General features: G+C 38.2%; 1 protein-coding gene across 26 annotated transcripts in view; it reads right to left on the reverse strand.

Annotated features, from left to right (window-relative positions):
• Positions 1 to 22,293, reverse strand: part of LOC121327141 (disks large homolog 1-like) — a 187,648-nt gene that overhangs the window by 141,299 nt on the left and 24,056 nt on the right. For 25 of the 26 annotated variants that reach the window (XM_041270955.1, XM_041270969.1, XM_041270967.1 and 22 more), the window contains exon 3: positions 19,148 to 19,314. In XM_041270955.1, the coding sequence (XP_041126889.1) occupies positions 19,148 to 19,314 (167 nt within the window). Of the gene's footprint in view, positions 1 to 1,563; positions 2,163 to 19,147; positions 19,315 to 22,293 lie in introns of those variants that run through there. The other variant, XM_041270980.1, reaches the window with a different exon arrangement.

Consider the following 22,293-nt stretch of genomic DNA (forward strand, 5'->3'; position numbering starts at 1 on the left):
TCTTAATAGCAACAGTCCATTCATTGAACTTCATTTCAGAAGATGCTGTGGGCACACACAGTAAACTCATTTTAAAATGTCTTTAACCATGTGTTTACAAAAAAAGTGTCCAGCTATGTAAAAGCAATCTCACATGAACAAATACCAAAAGCAACTAAAGGAAAAGCATCTTTTGTCATATCATTTCTGAACCAGACATAAATGAATGTTAAGACATTAGACCAGTTTTGTTCAGCCTACGTTTTCTTTTTGAACTGGTCTCCATGGCTACAGTGATGCAAACAGTGCCCACAACATAAGGAGACTGAGCACACAACTGGAAAAAAAGAAGCAGGATCATTTACGTTCACAGACATTTCATTTGTATTGAAACACCCTTTTGTCTGAGCATATTACTTCAATATTTCTACATAATTATATTTAAAATAATCTATTCCAGTCTATATTACTACTATTATTATTTGTATTATTATTACTATTAATAATAATAATAATAATAATAATAATTATGATGATGATGATGGTGGTGATGATGATGATGATAGCACAGCATATAAACATGCAGTACACATATATCCCTATTTTGGCTTATTTATCAATAGCCTAGATCAATGTATGTATCTGTCTGTGTGTACATATCATACTAACAATAATAAAGATAATAATACTATTGCTTGGGTAAATTAAACGCTTTTCCAAAACATTAAAAAATGACACAATGTAACTTTTCCCCTATATTCTGTTGTTCTGCAACTTTAAAACACTCAAATCCAAATTCTAAGGTAAAATACTTTAAGTTTTACTTTAGTAATAACTTCTACATTAGAAAACAATTAAGAACCTGGAATTACATACTATACTGCAACAGTTAAACTACAGTCATTTAAAGAGAGATACGAATAAAAAAAATAAAATCCACACTTAAAAATGACAAAAAATACTATGTTTCCGGTATTTAATGTTTATGAATAACATTAAAATCGCCAAACAGCCACACACAAGCAAGTTGTGACAATGCATGCCACTAGAGCCATAACTTTTAGTAAGTTAATTGCCAAAGTCACTGCTTGTCCAAAGCCATGTGGTTGAAAGGGTTAATCTCCCACTAAATTATTTCAGTAACGTCTAAAGACAGAATCAAACCAACTGACCCCAGACCAAAGCTGTAAACAATTGTTAAAAAAAAAAAAAAAAAAAACGCAGCTTGTTCACAGGATACAAGATCATCATTTAAAAGCAGGATTGAGGAAAGCAGGTTGCATGCATATACAGCACTGCAACATTATTACAACGTGATCCTATTGCAACTCTGTTATACTGTTTTTAGGAGGAACAAAAACTATATAGTCGTCTTTATATTATCAACATTGAACTATTCGTGAAAATATAAACTCAAGCTGACAGTTTACAACTAACCCACGTCACAGAGCTACAGAACACACTCTGCAGAATACACCAGTGTTCAAAAGCAGCGTTTCTCCTACAAGTCATTGATCTTGACAGCCATAGACTGTACGTGCGTGACTCCTAGCAGCATGTTACTGAAAATGCTGAAAAGCTTACCTTTGTCGTAACAATACATAGGCAGTCCATTATTCTAAGCAAAGCTGCTGCTTCTCAGCATTTCATTGTGATCCACACACGCGCACCCTAATGCACTTGGGATGGAGATGACAGCGTCTCAATTACAGTTAACAAAATAAAAGAATACAATAAAACAATAAGAAAAATTCACAAGTTGAAGGTGAAGGTCCATTCGTGGGTTTATCCAGAGTCTGCATCAGTCCCTGCCTCGCTCAGCAATTAATATGGTGAACCGCTGCCTTTCTTCATCTATTTATTCCAACGTGTAGGCAGTGTTAATAAAACCGCTCCCGTCCAAGCATGTGTTTGAGTGCAGTTTTCATTCATCTACGCGCGAAGTGTGCTGTTAATTATGCTGGCTGCTTCATTCTCCCTCAGATCCACTCGCTTCTTACAGCACCACATGGGCGGGTAAATAAACGCGAAAATTCAAAATGCGAGTACAAAAACTTAACAAAATGTTGATCTTGCAGCTGTAAACCTGCAACACTCAAACATCATCTTTTAGTTTCCATCCGATATAAAAAGTTATTGGGGATTAGCTCCTGGAGCGTGGTTAAGAAAAGCAAACATATGTGTGCCATTGAACAACTGCTGCCTGCAAACAGTGTTATTGGCTTTCTTGGTCAGTAATGTGAATGGAATATTCCATTCGTAAGTGCTGGAAGAGGGGTGCTGGAAAAAAAACACACACACCGGTTGGCTTTATAGAATAACAAACAGGCTTAATAAATCTGAAACCTTCAGCAATGAATCCCACGGCTGAGATGACAAAACGTTTAACATGGTTTAGCCTCCTCCACCTCATACAAATGTCAGATCGCTCACCTCGAACTCGGCCTCGCAAGGTACACAGCACAGAGGCGTGGATCAGAAAACTGCGGAACAACGTGAACACTTAATAGTTTCAGATCAGTTACTAAAGTTACAAATAATAATGTAACGATAATGGATGAACAGAATGTGTAGCCTACAGTATGCATCATAATGATGAATGTAAATGGATGCTTAATAAAGAAAACATGGTTTAATCATCACAAATAATCTCTGATACAGCTTGCTATATTTCCTATAGTTAGTTAACGGGCAATTTAAGTTGTATCGTGTACAGCGCATAATCGTACGCTGAAGTTTAAGTGCACTGATCTGTGTTACAATACAGCTGAAGAGCTATAAGCCAATTTGTGGGTTTTGAACCTTAGCAGAGGTCAAAGGTCATGGGTAATGACCTTTTTTTTTTTTTTTTTTTTTTTTAAATAGAGCACATATGACTTCCTGTATGTGTTCCATATGAACCATGACTTTGTGATCTCTGAGGCGCAAGAAGCCAGTTTTTAGCTTGACCTTTTGGAGAGATCAAAGGACACTGGTGATGACATTTTTCATAGAGCACATGTGTCTTCCTATACATGTTCCATTATAACTATGACCCCACTGGCACGCCCTAGGAGATGAAATTGAAACGTTAATTTGACTTGTCATAAGCAAACGTTACAATTTTGGTGTGGTTTCAGACAAGAAGATCTTTGAATATTTTGCGCAAATCCAACGCTGCGAGCAAACCAACCATCCAATTCATTTTGCTTCAACGTTTTCTTTTTATAGGCCATTTGTGCGCTATATGCTGACATTGTCAGATCTCCATCTTAAGTTGTTTTTGTCGACAAGAGTTTTGAAAATTGTCCAATATTTTCACGAGATGTAGCCTAGTGGCCATACTGTGAACTTTTTCCACTCGAGGACGCTAGTCTGGTTGTCCACACATAGGTATCTACTTGTGTAAGCGTTTTCATGACTCTGCAACAAACTTTTGGCGGAAAAATAATAATAAACACAGCAATAATAATAGGCTATCCAGCCTTTGGCTTGGAAGACTAATAATAATAATAATAATAATAATAATAATAATAACAACAACAACAACTTAACTTTATTCAGCACGTTTCAATTCGACTTTGAAGAAAAAGGAGTCAATTCTACAGGGTGATGCAGAACCTTTAGTAACAGGTGTACTTGCTGGATGTGAACAGGTGGGACACAACTATAAATCAAGGTAAGCTATTACATTCTGTGATAAAGTACTGAAGACACGTTTTATTAGACTGAACATCTTGATAAATACAAGTCCCCTCCCCCCGAGCAAATTGAATTTTCACCAACAGAAAAAGGTCATCTTACAGCACAACAGGTTATCAATTTCAAACACTTCTCAGCAGCTTATCCAAGAATAGCAGTGCTTATGTAAGCACAAAAGGTAGATTTGATCAATTTGTTAACTATTGGATTGTCCCCTGGTTAAATGTATGGATGTGTGATATTGATGGCTTTCAAGTTAGGCCACGTCAACACAATCCTTTTCATGTATGACTATGTACTGTTCCTTGATGCGCACACATAAAAAAAGGAGTGTTTACATGTCGTTATTTTAATGGATGTTTAAAAACTCTTCTACTGAATTGGGTAAATCTGACAAGATTATTCAAATACTTAAAATTGCTAGCTAAAAATAAATTAGGAGATAGAGAGTATTTAAGAGTTCAAATGTTACTGGATTTTGGCAATGCATAATAACTATGTGCAGTCAGAGGACTCCAGAACGTGATGACATTTAAAAACACAGCAGCCGCAAGACAGCTTCAGCACAATGGATGATAAACAGAAAGCTTGCAAACAGCAGGGGAGGTGGTGATAAGAAAATGAAGGGAGAGAGAGAACTAAAATTCAACCAAATTTAAAAAAAAGAGTAAGGGTTATTAAATAACATTTAACATACAACATACTGTCTGTAATCTGTTTACTTGATTATTCATGTACAGTTGTGATCTGCATCCCTCATGCTTCCTAAAAATACATCTGCCATAATAAAACATTCATGCCAGTCATTTCCTATTTTTTACAACACACAAAGCAACATCTATCAAATAAATAAAAATACAAAAAAAGTGAATTCTTAGAAAAAAAAGTGGACCGAGAGTCTGGATTCCTATTACAGACCCTTAACGGTAATACGACTACAGGACAAGACAAGATAAGGAGAGCAATGCTGTTTAACATTAAGGCGGCGATCTGTCGCTGTTCTTATAGCCAGAAGAACATCCACCATTCCATCACCTGAAGATTGCCAATGTATGATAGAAGAGTCTATAAAATAAATTATATTCCAAACCTATTTTATAGAATACACATATAAACCCAATGTAGTTCAGAAAGTGGTTATATTCTATATTCTGAGTGGGGGGGTGGGGGGTAATATAGCCGAGCATTTAAATCTTTCAGTGGATTAGCACAGAATCTACTACCCAGTTAGCTGCATTATCACTGTGGCCTCATCCTTGGTATATCGTATTTTTAAAACATACATATCGGAGATGCTGGAGTTTTAACTTCAAACTGGCAAATCGTATAGTTGGTCAGTAGTTTATTTGAAGAAATCAAGCCTTATGTATCCATTATTTCAAATACAATTCAGGCTACCAGAGGGTCAAGGCAAAAATGTGGACAACGTACACACTGCTGCATCTTCGCACAGCCTGGCTTTCAGACAAGCTCTTAATAAATTATAAAATACAGATCCCTGCACAACGTGTGTGGAGTATTCCAACGTTAATACACTTTACAGTCATTTTCTGGTATCTCATTTTAATACTTACTTTCAGGCAATTTATTAAATATTAAAAGAGGCTCGTATAACTGTAATGCCATGATGTATTTAGGAATATCCCAGAAAATTACAAAGTTGGAAAATGTGTGCTGATGTGATTCGGAGCACTGGAGAATTCCCAGTAGTAGTAATCCAGGGTTCGAGCCAACAGAACTGACAGGAGCATGGAGCGAACGGGCTAATGTACAACTCGTTCATTCCACGTTCAAGTTGATTTAACAAAAATGCATACCAAGGAACTTAATACCTACATTAAAAACACAATATTAAACATATACAATTAAAATGTTAGCTGTATTGGGGGCTACTGTAGCCAGGCAGAAACATACCTGCAAATCAATAAATCGTACTGAACTCTGTTCACATCACGACATGCGTGTCAGTGTCCATTTTCTGTTCATCATATTCCCAGTACTGTGTCTGAATAAGCTTTCCTTAAACTGCACCCCCCCCTCCAAAAAAAAAAAAAAAAAAAAAAAAACTTAATATAACCCCTATACCCATGCTGCAAGTAGAAGCCATATTGGTAGTAAGATGCCTAAGGTGAAAACTACCTTTTGGGGAATGTAAATTAACTGGATCAACAGGGACTGTTTTCTAATAAAGTACAGACACACACATAGTAATCATATTTTTGTATAAAACTGAACATGACTGGGGGTCTCTGAAGTTTAAAAAGGCACTCTCCTCAGTAAATTATATATGCATTGGAAAATGCACCACTGTGATCTAACATTTGTTTAATAATTCTGTAGCTGGTGGGCAGAAATTTGCATTGGACACCCTGCCTACCAGTTAAGGAATTATATTACAGTACCGTAATGTGTAAACTAAACAAACTCTGAAATTAAAAAAAAAAAAAAAAAACTTGACTCCACCATTGATATCCTTTACATGGTTTACAATTTCTTGACACTTTTTAAAGCAAACAATCCATTTGGAATAGTGGTGTCAAGTGATTTAAAAAAAAAAAGGACTAGTCACTATGGTAAAAGGACATCTTTGCCTACAAAGCTGCTGTGTAGACAAACATACTTCAGAGAAAGGTTCAATTTAGTTATCTTGCTGAGAAAATGTTCTCAGAAGACTCATTTTAACAGGATGCAAGGCGTTTTAAGATTAGGGCTGTGGAAAATCACCTCCTGAATAGAAATTGACTAGGACATACAAACAAGTAAGCGCCTAGTATTCAACATTGCTGCATGATGTTGATAAACTAAAAAGAATAGTCCTGCTGTCCTTCAGGCCATTGCTAATGTGCAAGATAGATGCACTTCTGGGACTGGATTCCTTCATCTGAAAATGCAAGTATAAAGTTTATAACTAATACAGTATATAAGTATTAAATGTCAATTGTTTGTTGTGTATTGTCCTGCACAAAACAACTGAATACATATGTTATATTATAACACTCTTCCCCAATACTACATTTAAAAAAAGGTAAATCTAGATTTTAATAATTGAATTAGTGTACTTTAAAAAGTAATTTCAAAAAGAGACAGATGAGCCTTTTTAAAAACGCTGCCGGAAGCAGCTCCAAGCCAATTTACAGTAACATTTATTTAGGAGAGCTGTTTTTATATAGCATAATTTATCATTAACAGAGGAACCATCTGTTTATTTAAATGGGAAAATGACAACATTAATGTGTACTACTTAGCAGTTCTACTTGGTAAACAATTATTTAACTAATTCAATATTTCCTTTCTTATGTTGTCCTATTTTTAATAAAAGGAAAAAGGCTCTAAAGAGTTTTTTTTTTTTTTTTTTTTTTAAATACCACCATTACTGGCTTCATTCTAAACGATCCGCTTTTATCATTAGTCACTGCATACTCACTGGCCAAAAACTAGAAAATTCCAGTCTGCGATGTATATAAAAGGCATGTGGTTATGCGACGTGTGGGATTCACTTATAACTATTAGAGTTGTGTGCAATTATTCAGCAACAATTGTGGGAAAGCTGAAGTATCTGGGAATTATGGGTGAGGGCCCATACAAAGCAGTGGCTGCATGGACCAAACTGTCCATCAACACAGTCTCCCGGTGTTTCTTCCATTTGCTGAAAACCACACTGGAGGAGAGTACAACTCTGGTGACAAGCAAGTCATGATGGATCGAGCTGTCTGACATGAAGCAACAGACACGCTACTGCATCCCAGATCATAAACCTTCAAAACACACGACAAGCCATACCTGGTTCCACTCAAACAATGTGGCAGGAGCACAGTGTGGTTCACTAGCGGGCCACTTTTCTTTTTCCAGTCAGTGTATAGATATAGTGCTATTATAATTTTTGTTGGATTTCTATTTGTTCCCAGCTTTGCAGGGAGATGCGACAGGCACAAAATAGAATCACGGAGCTAACTCTGTCCTTCCTTCTTTTAATCATCTGTTCTAACTTCTAGGCTACAAGGCTCCATGATCTTCGCTACTGACTAAATTGGCAGGCTAACCCTTTGTACAATGCCTCTGAACTGTTCATTTGGAAGGTAGTTGCAGGGGCCATTCTTAACCTTTCAAGCATCAATAACATGGTTTCCAAGACCCAATAAAACAAGCCAATCACACTCTGTATCCGGTTTTAATTTGAAGGTCTTGGGCAGTAAAATAAAAAAAAAAAAAACTAGTTAAATGTCTTCTGTGACAGTCCATAGACAATATATGTGCCAATTAAAACTGCTAAGGCTTAAGTTTCTAGATTTACTGGACATGTAAAAACCTGTTTTTGCCTTTATTACTTTGACAGCAAGGGTTTTTTTTTTTGTTCAACTAAAAAAAAAGATTAAAAAAAAGAGTAACTGAATTCTTGTGTACAATATAAAAAATGAATATCAAGGATTGCTGGTAACACAGTAAATCAAACTATTTGTTGTGTCTTCAATATCAACAGTTTTAAAGCAATAACCAAGAGATTTTTTTTTTTTTCCAACATTACCCAGAAAATAAACTTGAAATTATAGAAGATTTAAACCACTTTACATTCCCATTTTCCTCTCCACTCCCTGAATATAATCCAGAAAAAGTTCTACTTTATGCTTTCAACTGCAGGAAACACATGTCAGCCTAAACAACATGTTCCCAAATCTTCCCAAAAAAGATTTCATTAGACCAGTCAGGGTTTGTATCAACTAGGCTCTATATCCACAAATAGCAAGCCAATTATAACAACAACAACTACGGCACCACTGTGGATAACTCAACTATTTTATTTATACTTCATTTCTTCCTATACTTTTTAAAATGCAAAATCTTACCTTTGAAATAATAAAACGTCTGGTTTATCCCACAATAGTATAGGCGAATAAGATACTTACATAATGTACAAATTTCAATTCCAGCTGTTAGATTCTAGAGCATGAACCAAATTCCTTTACTGAAGAATAAGCAACATTTCAACAATCTCAATGAATGTCTATTCCCATAACATATGTGCTTAACAGCAGTTTATATGCTAAACTGCTAGCAGCACAAAGTTGTAAGGGATTTACTTACCCACATGACAATGGACCAGTCTACCCAATTACAGCAAAGTAAACGAACGGTGAACAGTCAAGTCACATCCCTTTAGTGGCGTCCTAATTTCCCAACATGCCGCCATATAGGAGGCTGTGTGGTCCAGTGGGTAAAGAAACAGGCTTGTAACCAGGAGGTTTCTGGTTCAAATCCCAGCTCAGCCACTGTGACCCTGAGCAAGTCACTTAACCTCCTTGTTCTCCATCTTTGGGGTGAGACGACGTTGTAAGTGACACTGCAGCTGATGCATAGTTCACCCATACTAGTCTCGTAACTTTCTTTTCTTCTTTTGAAGTTCAATGGGCCCAATTCACAAAAATCTAAGGTCAGTTTTAAGGAATGTTTAAGGACTGTCTTTTGAAGATTTCTTCATTAGCATTCTGCTAGATTAAACAGTGCTCTCAATAATGAGATTGGCTTTATAATCCCCTTTAAAACAGTTACATGATTTGCAAACTTGATTTAATTAAAATTGAAATGGGCTTAAAGTCATGCATGAAATAGTCAAGATAATTGAACAAAATGGTAGTTCTGGGAGACAAATATACTTTTCATAGATTTTTTTTTTTTCCCCATTGCTTTTATGGGGGATGGGATGGCATCATCTTTCATGTGTCCCCATATAAAAATGATATATATATATATATATATATATATATATATATATATATATATATATTTTATATATATTAATTAGATATATTTCCCCGTATGAAGTCGCTATGCATGAAAGGGTTCAAATAACATAGTTCCTCTAATTCCTTTTCACACCAGCACCCCCTTTAAATGTATATTGGGAGAATAATAATTTAAAATCCACAGAAAAGCGGTTTATGTTGCTAAAATACATTGGTACCCCGAAGGAGCATCGGCGACAGACGATTCAACGTGGCAGGACAGAATGCAGCACAGATTTTTAATAAATATTACGTGGCCTGAATTCTCTGATTAATTTTCCACACCAAAGACAGGCACTTGCCACACACCACAGCTCATCTTCCAAAAGGGCTCAGTTTTGTACTGCACAGCAATTTCTCCCAGAAAACGTCAAACTGGATGCCCTTCTTTGTTAGACCCTTTTACAGTGGCTTGCGAAAGTATTGACCCCCCTTGGCATTTTTCCTATTTTGTTGCCTTACAACCTGGAATTAAAATGGATTTTTGGGGGGTTTGTATCATTTGATTTACACAACATGCCTACCACTTTGAAGAAGCAAAATATTTTTTATTGTGAAACAAACAAGAAATAAGACAAAAAAACAGAAAACTTGAGCGTGCATAAGTATTCACCCCCCCAAACTGAATACTTTGTAGAGCCACCTATTGCAGCAATTACAGCTGCAAGTCTCTTGGGGTATGTATCTATAAGATTGGCACATCTAGCCACTGGGATTTCTGCCCATTCTTCAAGGCAAAACTGCTCCAGCTCCTTCAAGTTGGATGGGTTCCGCTGGTGTACAGCAATCTAAGTCATACCACAGATTCTCAATTGGATTGAGGTCTGGGCTTTGACTAGGCCATTCCAAGACATTTAAATGTTTCCCCTTAAACCACTCGAGTGTTGCTTTAGCAGTATGCTTAGGGTCATTGTCCTGCTGGAAGGCGAACCTCCATCCCAGTCTCAAATCTCTGGAAGACTGAAACAGATTTCCCTCAAGAATTTCCCTGTATTTAGCGCCATCCATCATTCCTTCAATTCTGACTAGTTTCCCAGTCCCTGCCGATGAAAAACATCCCCACAGCATGATGCTGCCACCACCATGCTTCACTGTGGGGATGATGTTCTCGGGGTGATGAGAGGTGTTGGGATTGCGCCAGACATAGCGTTTTCCTTGATGGCCAAAAAGCTCAATTTTAGTCTCATCTGACCAGAGTACTTTCTTCCATATGTTTGGGGAGTCTCCCACATGCCTTTTGGTGAACACCAAACGTGTCTGCTTATTTTTTTCTTTAAGCAATGGCTTTTTTCTGGCCACTCTTCCATAAAGCCCAGCTCTGTGGAGTATACGGCTTAAAGTGGTCCTATGGACAGATACTCAAATCTCCGCTGTGGAGCTTTGCAGCTCCTTCAGGGTTATCTTTGGTCTCTTTGTTGCCTCTCCGATTAATGCCCTCCTTGCCTGTTTTTGTTTTGGTGGGCGGCCCTCTCTTGCCAGGTTTGTTGTGGTGCCATATTCTTTCCATTTTTTAATAATGGCCTTAATGGTGCTCCGTGGGATGTTCAAAGTTTTGGATATTTTTTTATAACCCAACCCTGATCTGTACTTCTCCACAACTTTGTCCCTGACCTGTTTGGAGAGCTCCTTGGTCTTCATGGTGCCGCTTGCTTGGTGGTGCCCCTTGCTTAGTGGTGTTGCAGACTCTGGGGCCTTTCAGAACAGGTGTATATATACTGAGATCATGTGACACTTAGATTGCACACAGGTGGACTTTAACTAATTATGTGACTTCTGAAGGTAATTGGTTGCACCAGATCTTATTTAGAGGCTTAATAGCAAAGGGGGTGAATACATATGCATGCACCACTTTTCTGTTATTTATTTTTTAGAAGTTATTTTTTTCATTTCACTTCACCAATTTGGACTATTTTGTGTATGTCCATTACATGAAATCCAAATAAAAATCCATTTTAATTCCAGGTTGTAAGGCAACAAAATAGGAAAAATGCCAAGAGGGGTCAATACTTTCGCAAGCCACTGTATACTACAAAAAGTATCACGCACCTGCTTATAAATGGAAGACATAGGTTGCTGATGTATTACCGCTTTTCTTTAACCTAAATAATGTAGCTAGGGTAAGGCTGAACAGTGCCGTACAGCCTAAAGCTGAAATTAATATATGTAACTGAATTTCATAATTACAGGTGAAAAATGGATAAGTCCCACATGGCCTGAAACACACTAGCCCTGCAGTCCTAGTTTTCAGAAATCAATTAGGTTGTTATTTAAATGATAATTTATAATTGCACCTGTAAGGGATCTGCATTGTTCCTCGTTTATACCTGTATGAACGACTCCAGTTAGTAAACATACAGATTCTGGTGAAACTTATTCATCCTGTGAATGGCAATCCATATAGAGCACATTTTCAATGATATACATCAGGCTTCTTTTTTTCGGTTTCTATAAATGTAATTTTTCGGTGCTTAAGTTATTTTCCTTAGTGCTTTCACTTTTTATATACTGTATGAATTGTTTTCAGTCACTTTCTACAATGCTTGTGCGTTTTTTTTTCTGTCAAAATATGTAGTTTGTAGTTTGTACAGTAGTAACTGGACAGTACTTGCACACTTCAGTTTCCTTTGCTGTCTTCCACAATGGGTTTTTGTGCGTTATACAGCTTTAAATCCTGCAAACAAGTCTCCATTCCTAATTGTAATCTCATTTTAAATCTTGCAACCTGAGTCTCCAATAGAAATGTGGAAATGTGCTGCCACTCGGTAGTTGGGGTGGGTTTAAAGTGTTCAGAACGAATCGATGGCAGATACAAGTCAGGAAGGCGGGACATTGTCCAGCAGCACTGGGAAAGGTAGGTTTTTTGCAGTAAGCTTTTATTATTATTATTATTATTGTTTTAAATGGGAAAGGGGTGGTCAGTGTGAATCAAGTAACCATTTCCACTGTTTGTCCGGTGTTTATTGGCTATACACCGATTTTTTATTTTTTTTTGGTATTATGGGTGTTTTATTATTTATCAGTTAAAACTATCCGAAGCTCTAGATAAGCCTAAACAAGGACAGATCTGAAACCCATGCAACTCCATGCAGGGCTGGTTTCAAGCTCCGAGCCCCAATTACAGTGTTGACGATGATACATTGGACTGAGTGGCGATTAATGTGATGTGCTGTGCTTGGTTCATCACTATTGTCCACTTCTGAGCACAACATTTACAAGCACCAATATTTTAAAAAATAAAGCACATTTATTACACTTTTTTTGTTCTAGTACATGAACGAATAAATTTATTTGAATGTATCAATTAAAAAAAAAAAAAAAAAAAAAACTATCCTCTCTAAATAAGTTAAACAAAGTTTGTTCTCAAAAGAGAAACTAGGAAAAATAACATTCACTCCAACATTATCTGGATTCAACGGGGTGTCAACCTGTGAAGGTCAGTAGAAAACGAAAAAACATGCATGGGAAAATAAATTCAACAGTTTCACAAATGTGAAAATCTACTGAACAGAACACCTGGAATACTGGGAAGATTCATATCAAGGTTTTGAAAACTTTCTGCAAACCAGTGGATCTTCAATGATAAGCCTTTCAATGGAGTCGCGAGTACCAAGGTTTGCCTCCCACCTCTCTCTCAATTTCCTTCGTCTCACTGAGACCTGGCTCTCTCCTGATAACACTAACTCTTGCTGTCCTGTCCTCTCTCTACGTCCCGTCTCATTGTCTGTGTCTCACTGGACGGTCTTCCCCTCCCTCCTTACTCTTTTCTGTCCCCTCTGACTTCTTCTCACTCTCTGTTAAATCCTTTGAATTTCACGCTGTCCAACTAACCTCTCCCTGTCAACTCCTGTACTCTCCACCCTGGACCTCTCACTTTCTCGATGAACTTGACTATGTCCTCTCCTCCCTCCCCTCTCTGTCTACCCCAACTGTCCTATTAAGTGACTTCAATATCCATCTCTACAACCCCACCCACTCTGCCATATTCCTTCCTCTCCTTCAACCTCTCTCTCTCTCTCTCTCACATCCACCTAAGCCCACTGCGTAACCTCCACTCTCTCTCTCCCCCTATGTCCTTGCCTTCACCGCTCTCTCACCTCCCTCCTATTGACTCCTTCTCCCAACTCTCTCTAGACTCTGCTACCTCCACCCTCCTCTCTTCCCTCGACTCCCTCTGTCCCCCCTCCTCTCCCCAACCCTGGCTCTCCTCTGTGCTCCACTCGGCAAGAACCAAACTGTGCTCTGCTGAAAAGAAATGGAAAAGAACCAATCCCTGCTGCCAAAGACCTCTACCGCTCCCTCCTCTTCTCTCTCTCTGCTAAATGCTCCTATTTCCAATCTATTATCTAATCCCTCCATTAATAACCCCCGGAAACTATCCTCTACCTTCTCCGCCTCTCTCCTCTATGTCCCAGTGACGACTTTAACACTTTATTCTCCTCAAAAATCTCCGATATTCAGAAACTCTAACACCCTCCTCTCAGCTCTCAGATTCTGACCTCTCCTCCCTCCTCCTTGCCAACAAACCCACCACATGCACCCTGGATCCCCCTCTCCTCTCACCTCCTTCAAGCTGCTGCTCCTGCTCTACTCCCCTTCATCTCCTCGCTATTTGATCTCTATCCCTCTGCTTTCAAACAAGCCGCTATCACCCCTCCTCAAAAAACCTACCCTCGACCCCACCTCCCTCCAGAACTACCTCCTATCTCCCTCTTACCCTTCCCCTCTAAAACCCTAGAGCAGGCAGTACATCACCAGCTCTCTGCTTTCCTGTCTAACCACTCTCTGCTCAACCCTCTCCAATCTCACTCCACTGAATCTGCTCTCCTGTCTGTCATTAACTTGCTAAACACTGCCTGTGCTGTCTCTCTCTCTACTGTCATAATTCTCCTCAATCTCTCTGCTGCCTTTAACCTGGGAATCTCTGGCACTGCTCTGGCCTGGTTCTCCTCCTACCTCTGACCACACCTGTTCTACACTTGCTCCCAGGGCCTCCTCATCACATCCTATGTTTTCTCATACCACTTTTATGCTGATTATGCTCAGATCTTCCTCTCCTTCCCCTCCTGGATCACTACCTTTCTGTCTGCTACCTCCTCCTGGATGCACTTACATCACCTCAAACTCAACCTCTCTAAATCAGATTTCCTTTTCTTCCCCTCCTCTGATCTCTCCATCTCCATTCCTCTGTAATCTACCAATCTCTCTCGTCCTCCTCAGCCAAGAACTTCGGCTGCACTCCACTCTAGCACGCACCTGCTGATTCTTCTTGAGCAACATACGAAGAATCCATCCCTTCCTCACAAACTACTCTACGCAACTCCTCATCCATGCCCTGGTACTCTCCCATCTAGACTACTGCAACTCCCTCCTCCCGCCTCCCTGTGTCTGCCACCCATCCGCTCCAGCTCCTCCAGAACTCCACTGCTCGCCTGGTGTTCTCTCTGCCTCGCTTCTCCCACGCTACTCCACTAGCTCCTGATCACCACTCGCATCTAGTTCAAGACTCCTGTACTAGCCTACCGATGCCTTGACAAGACTGCACACAGCTACCGCCAGACCCTCATCTCTCCCTACACCACCACTCGACCGCTCTGCTCCGCCTGCACTAGAAGACTGACTGTACCTCCTCTATGCTCACCTGCCTCCAGAGCCCTCTCCTTCTCCACCCTCGCCCTGCAGTGGTGGAACGACCTTCCTACGGATGTCAGGACTGCCTAGTCCCTGACCATCTTCCAGCACCTCCTCAAGACACATCTCTTAAGACAACACCTCTAAAACTCAACTCTTCCCTTCGGGACAATATAGCACTCCGTCTTTAATGCACTTTAACTTGCACTTATCTGCTCCTTATTTTACTGTATTTACTGTACTTAACCCAATCTGTAGTATTTTGTATTTCACCTGCACTCTTACCTTATCCTGATGTAACTATCAACACTTATCTGCTCTTGAACTGCCCCGATATCAAATCATACTGTGTTTTGTATTTTCTCTTATTAGAACTGAAGTCATTATGTTTTGTATCTTGTTTTTAATTGTACTGCAATTCTTTATGTATTTTTTGTATAGAACTGTAAGTCGCCCTGGGTAAGGGCATCTGCTAAGAAATAACACTAACAATAATTACATTTTTTGTTTATTTTGATAATTGAAGCCATCAATTCAAGGTCAGTGCATGGGGTCTACTTATGTTACTCTACATACCACCACTGTTTAAAATCATTACAAGAAGAAGCTTTATAAAAACCAACAACTCAAGCAGTGTGTAGTCTCTACAGTGTATTTTGTATATAAAAAAATAAGTAAATGCCACATTTGGTCCCCTTTTTACTTAAATGGCAACAGCATTTAGAGTAATTGAAGTGACCCCAGGAGTGTGCTGCTATTGTCTTTTAGCATGTTTGAAGCATTTACCAGCAGACTGCTGCAGGTTAAGATGTTATCATCCTAGATCTCTGAAAATGCAGAACTCACTTAACAAATGCTTAAGGCTTTAATCTGCAACAGACTACACAAACTCAGCATGGTTTATAATTATTATAATTAATCCCATGCATTTAACACCTGCAAACCAACTAAATATTGTGGGCAACTATCTTTGTTGTTGGCAAACGGTGGTTTTGCCATATTTCCATTGGGATTTCCATTGTTCATACAAAGTAATAATAATTAAAAATAATAATAATAAAAAAAGAACTCCACTGAAAAACAAAATGATTATATACTGATGATTAAGTTCCACTCAGAAGCCGTAACAACTACATACAAATCGTCTGCAACACACCGACAGACAGTTACAAAACAGCCAAATTTCTCTTAGAGGAAAACTTTATGTATTTGACAATAAAGCACAGCAACAAAATTGTTCTGGATTGTTTTTTTTTTTTTTTTTTTTTTTTAAATAAATATCACTATTGGGTCAGTGACATTTTAAAAGTGGGTGACTGGGGTTACTGTAATTAAACCACCATTCCTGGAGAGAACCATGGCTGAAGACAAGGTCCTACCTGGCAGTACAACATGACTGGATTGTTAGGTCAACAGTGATGTGACAGATTGAGATCATTCTCTAAAAGCAGCATTTCAGTGATCACGCAAAATGTCTCTGAAATTGATCATTCAGAAATTACACCTGTAGAGTAGCATAAAAACATAGCAAACTTCTGCATTTGGCAAAGCAATCATGACACAGTCATGCTGCCTAGTTAAATCTGCTGGATTTGTAAGTTTTAGTTTGACAGCAAATCTGTCTCAGTAAAATCACATCTATTTGACACAACTGATTTCTAGCCATTGGTGTAACCCTTGCAGGAACTAATAAACAACATCTTAGACCTACAGTAGTTAAACTTTGACTAATTTTTCCTTTGCCAAAGAAACACCACCTTAAAAGGAGCAACTCCTATGACAAGCTCCCTCCCCAACAGCATCTGGAACAACATCTCATAACAAATGGCATGCATACTGTAGTTTCTTACAAAGTGATTCCCAACATATATCGTTGAATAGCTCAGGAGATGGTGAAAGTCACTCCCCTGTTCAGATTTCTGGCTCATCCTTTAGGTTTTGGAGAAGATCACTGGACATGATCTGCACTGTCTATGTATTTGTGTACTGCTGGAACACCCACTCCTGAGCTTCTCCCTATCCTTCTGGTATTCCTTATCTTGATTGTGTCTCTGGTGCCCCTGAGCTGCTGCTGTTTGTGTTAATGCATTGCTGGGTCTCCTAACTCAAATACAATTTAAAATGTATTAATTAGAGTCATTAGAAGTCTAGCACAATTAAAGTCATGTATTTACCCAAAAGAGTCTTGGACACGAATAAAAACACTGTACTGGATTCAGAACAAAGTACAGCAATTCACCTCAGATAACCCCCCCATCCTGTCCCGTCCTCCTTCCACAATGTGTACATCTGAAAATAGTACTGCAGTGACATCCAGATGCGTGTACAGTTATAACAAAACCACAGCATGTGTCCCTACTGTAGATTCTTATTTGACGACATAATTCCGAGAAATAAAATGGCAGCATTGACTAGCTTGTAGCCAAGATTCTACTGTAAATTTAAAAGGTTCCTGTAATTTTCACTTTTTAAATCAAACTTGTGTTTCTTCAAAAACCCAACCTACAGTAAAGTCTCCATCAGATTCTGTTGAGTGTCATTAGCCTTTTTTCTCTAACAGTAACCCAAGAAGAAATAAAAATATATTAAAATACCAAACATGTATACATGTATTTACTTTATTTCTAAAGACATGAGTAATATTTCAGATTTTATCCTCTAAACTGGTACAAATAAACTGATGTAAATGTTAATATAGGTCCTGCAGTCTGCACAATTCACTGTGGAATTACCCTTGGGCATAAAACAGATTTAACATAATGCCTTGTGCTAGATAGCATTTCATTACAAATCAATTCTCTGCACACCTTTTGTTTGGCATTCCAATCAGATAATGAATTAGTGCTGATTATATTACGCTACAATGAGCAAACATGTTTACGAAACATGGTAACAATGTGGAAACAGCAGCTGCATCATTTTTCATCGCAGAATTAAGAAGTTCCAGAGAGATCATTGTATGGTACTTTCATGATCTCTGCTGTTATGAAATGAAAAACTAGCATGCCAACATTTTAAATAATTCCTAAAGGCACCGCGACAAGATTACACTTCAAAATATCTGAAATTAACTCTCCTGCCATCCCAGCTGTTCACACTACACCACTTGACAGATACATTAATGAGACAACTCTGTGATGGCAATGGCAAATATTAGTGTTAGAAGGCAGAATGGGAAATTGACATTTTAAATAAATGGCATATTAATAAAGAAAAATAAATATATATATATAAATAAATGGAAGTGTAAGCAATAACCACCAGGTAGTTCTTAATCTCTCACAAAGTTCAGATTTATTATAATAATCACCTTTATTTTTATAAAGCGCCTTTCATAGTGGACCACCATCATAAAGCGCTTTACAAGATACGAGACTAGGGTGTGTGAACTATGCATCAGCTGCAAAGTTACTTACAACGTCTCGCCCAAAGACGGAGCACAAGGAGGTTAAGTGACCTGCTCAGGGTCACACAATGAGTCAGTGGCTGAGCCATATTTGAAACCGATACGTGCTGGTACCAGCTGGTAACCACTGCACCACACAGCCTCCTATAAAGCTTTAGTCGGTTCTCCTTCTCCAGTCTGTCACAGCTGCTAGATGCACTTGTAAAGCTTTCAATGTTTTTTAGATTTGAGGTACACTGAATAATGAACATTTAAATGTCGGTAAACATGTGTAATACATATTAGACAACACACTCATTATTAAAATCCGTCCGTTTCCTTATACAGAGTTTGACTTATCAAAAAACAGATTTCCTGTACTTCGTTTCAAATCAGGCCTGGCGTGGAGATGCCAAGGGTACTGAAGGACAGTCAGTTTCATGAGCAGCAACATAACATGTTTGCACTCTGTCAAAAGCTTTGTGCAATGTTTTCATAAAATTGTAAAATCCTATTGCACTACAGTTTAAGCCATTATAGGTTTTGCAATTTTTTTTTATGTATGTTTTTTTTATTTATTATGCGCTCTCTGTAGTTTGCCAATGTAAGATTACAGGAGTATTTTTAAACCTGGAATGGCTGAAAGCAAAACTACATGGACAGCGCCACCAGGCAGTGACCGCAGCGCTGCTCTTACCTCTACACTCAGGCTAACGCTGCTCGGCAGTGTGTCTGAAGTCACGGTTGTGCTTGGAAGGCTGGAGAATTCCCACAAGTTTACAGGTGGTGTGGGTTCTACTGGCTTCGGAGATTCTCCACATTTCTGATTGTCCAGTAAGGTCACTTCATAAAATTCCTGGATATCTAGAAAACAAAGAAAGCCCAGTACTGTTAAATTGAACCCGCTGAGCAGTTACATGAGACTTTGAAGTAAAACAACTGCTGTGTACGGTTTCAAAATACCAAAGAAAAAAAAAAAAGAGAGCTTCAGCACCTTAAAATCTGCCGAGTCAAAATTGTTTTGTTGTTTTTTTTATCTGACCTAACGTGGATGCAGAGACAGCCAATTCCTTAGTTGACAAGAATCATGTAATATTTGAAGAAATATAGCAATTTTAAGATACAATGCAGTATATACATGGGTGCATATTTATATCTTGCATATTCCCCAAGACTAATTAAGCTCAAAAAAATAAATCGACTGCACATGTACAAACTACACTTAGACCAACAGGAACAGGATGGGGTAAGGGAAGCCTTACACTATCCCAAAGAGTGCTGAAAGAGTTAGAATGCATGACACGGGCCTGGTTACAGGGACAAAAATAGTTTTTGGATCTCAACAAATAAATAAGTATTTTTAGGATAAACATTTGTATAGCACACATGGTCCCCTGGCTTCAAAAAGAAATTAATTTAAAAAAAAGTACTTGCTATTAAAAAATGCAGGTTTGGACAACAATACATTAAGCTGGTCTGACTTAAATTAACAGACTAAAATCCAGATCAACAGTGGCTCACTGATTATTTCCCAGCATACCTTAAAGACACTGTATACAATTAGGGGTGTGACGATGTACTAATATCACGATACAATACGTATCACGATATGCCAGTCGAAATGTGACACATGTGATGGTCCAGATTGGCTACTTCTGTGATGCATAAGATCCTTTAAGGATGTACTATTTTAAAAAAAAAAAAAAAAAAAAACTCAAATGATAGGGAAAGTCTGTGTTCATACCAACACACTTATTCCTCATTCAAGAACCATTTGGTGAATTACAATGAGCTATACGGTGCTTTTGTTCTTGTGTCACCATACAAACAATACAATAAAAGAAAGCATTGCGATTCACTGATGAATCGTTACATCCCTATTATAAACAACATGAACAGAAACTACCAAGCCTGTAACTTGGGGGTGGATTTGATTAGCCTGTCCCCTGCAGTGACACACTACAGCTGGATAGCCTGTAGGAAAATACAAAAAAAAAAAAAAAAAAAAAAAAAACACGTTTAGGCTAAATAATTAAAAAAAAAAAAAAAAAAAAAAAAAAAAAAAAAAAAAGTGAGAACAGTCTCTGATTACAGGACTTTGGTTGCCACCGATATCAAACCTTTCACAAGCACCTGACTCACAACCACTAAAGAGCTACCACCAAGGCTACGAGGAGCACTGCAGAGTGGAATACAGGGGCCAACATAAAACGATTGCGTACGCAACTCCTTCACGGTCCCGACTGACCTTTCTGACCCCCTCAGCAACGTCTTGACAGAGGCCGAGGCCCTGAAACACGGCTGTTAACCGAGTCTTTTTCTGGTTTGACTGCAATTAAAACAGCTGTTACTTTTTATTGTTTAAACTGCTCACCACTAACCCCCCCACACCTCCACTTTAAGTTATCTGAAGTCTATCCCTAAGATACAAGAAAGAGGGGACAATTTGTTTGATTTGCAGGTTTTCTTTTTAAACTATTTAGTGAAGTCAAATAAATTGTGTATTGACACAGACCCGCTGCTCTGAATGTTGTGCCCTGGCTATAGGGCTTCCGGAACAAGATTTCAGAGAATTGTGCAAACTGTATAAATACATGTAATATTCTCTTAGGCCTGTTAAAAACTGGGAATGCAAATCTTAACAAATGTTTCATGAACTGTAAACCATTTAATTTATCCAAAAAACAGTCCTTGACATTTACATTTATAACATTATTTAAAATAGTCGTCTCTTAAATACAGTCAGGCCCACTCCTAACAGAAGATGTTTCTTGTACTGTATCTATTTTACTGCAATCTTCGGTGTGGGTAATCCTATAGAAAAAGTTATACAGTAGCCAAATACATTTTATAAAGTCTAAAACGGCGTTGAGCTGGAAGAGGACCGCCACCTTCACATTAATTCTCCAATGTAGATCATGTTCACATTATACTGCAGCAGGACCTGCCTGTATATACTAGGGGGGTTGAAATCACCCTGTACAGGATGCTGAGAAACAAAATATTTACAAAAGAGTTCATTTAAAACAGAAACAAAATCAATGTATTACATTCTTCCTTAGTTTAGACTGCACTCAACCTTCATAAGGCATGTCTGGTTTACAGTTCAGTTTGTTTACATTCCCCACACCACGTTAGTTGCAGGTACACTCGCTTCAGTGCCATTTTAGAAACCAGGTACTCCTGCTATGCAGAGGAAGGCTATGAACATCACTGGCAAGTTATCTTGCACTGTACATTTTGAAGCACAATACAAGGTTTATAGGAAAGAAAGTAACTTTTTACTGATAAAAATCTTCTACATTTGACTAAAATAAATTGTTCTTTTTATCTGGTATCTCTAAACCAGACATTGTACAAGATATCTTCTGTATAATATCCACCCCTACAACAGACTGTGTGATTTAAATGCAAATGTCATTTTATAAACAACTATTTCTACCTGTCCTGCACATTTCCATTCGTTACCATTTCCTTTTACTGCAATTATCCATTTTGATCTTGCTTTGCTGAAAAACTTACTCTCAGAATGAAAATATAAACTTGCTTCTCCAAGCACGTTTTGGAACGTCAATAACACAGTAGTGCAAGAACTGTTTTTTTTTTTTTAATTCTGTATTGTTGTGATGCAGCTGTTATTGGACACTACAGTGGGATTTAATTAAGCGATACAAGAACCACAGGGGGTTGGCTGTAATGAGATAACATCCAACCACAGGGAGGTTTTATTGAGGCACAAGTCAAAAGACACGGAAGCCTTGCCGGATGTCACACAAAACCTTGAGTTCAAAGCCAGCAGAAGTGTTTGAATTCAAAGCTTCAGCTCATTTCCAGCAATTGATT

Source organism: Polyodon spathula, chromosome 14 (genome assembly GCF_017654505.1).
Source record: "Polyodon spathula isolate WHYD16114869_AA chromosome 14, ASM1765450v1, whole genome shotgun sequence".
Classification (NCBI taxonomy): domain Eukaryota; kingdom Metazoa; phylum Chordata; class Actinopteri; order Acipenseriformes; family Polyodontidae; genus Polyodon; species Polyodon spathula.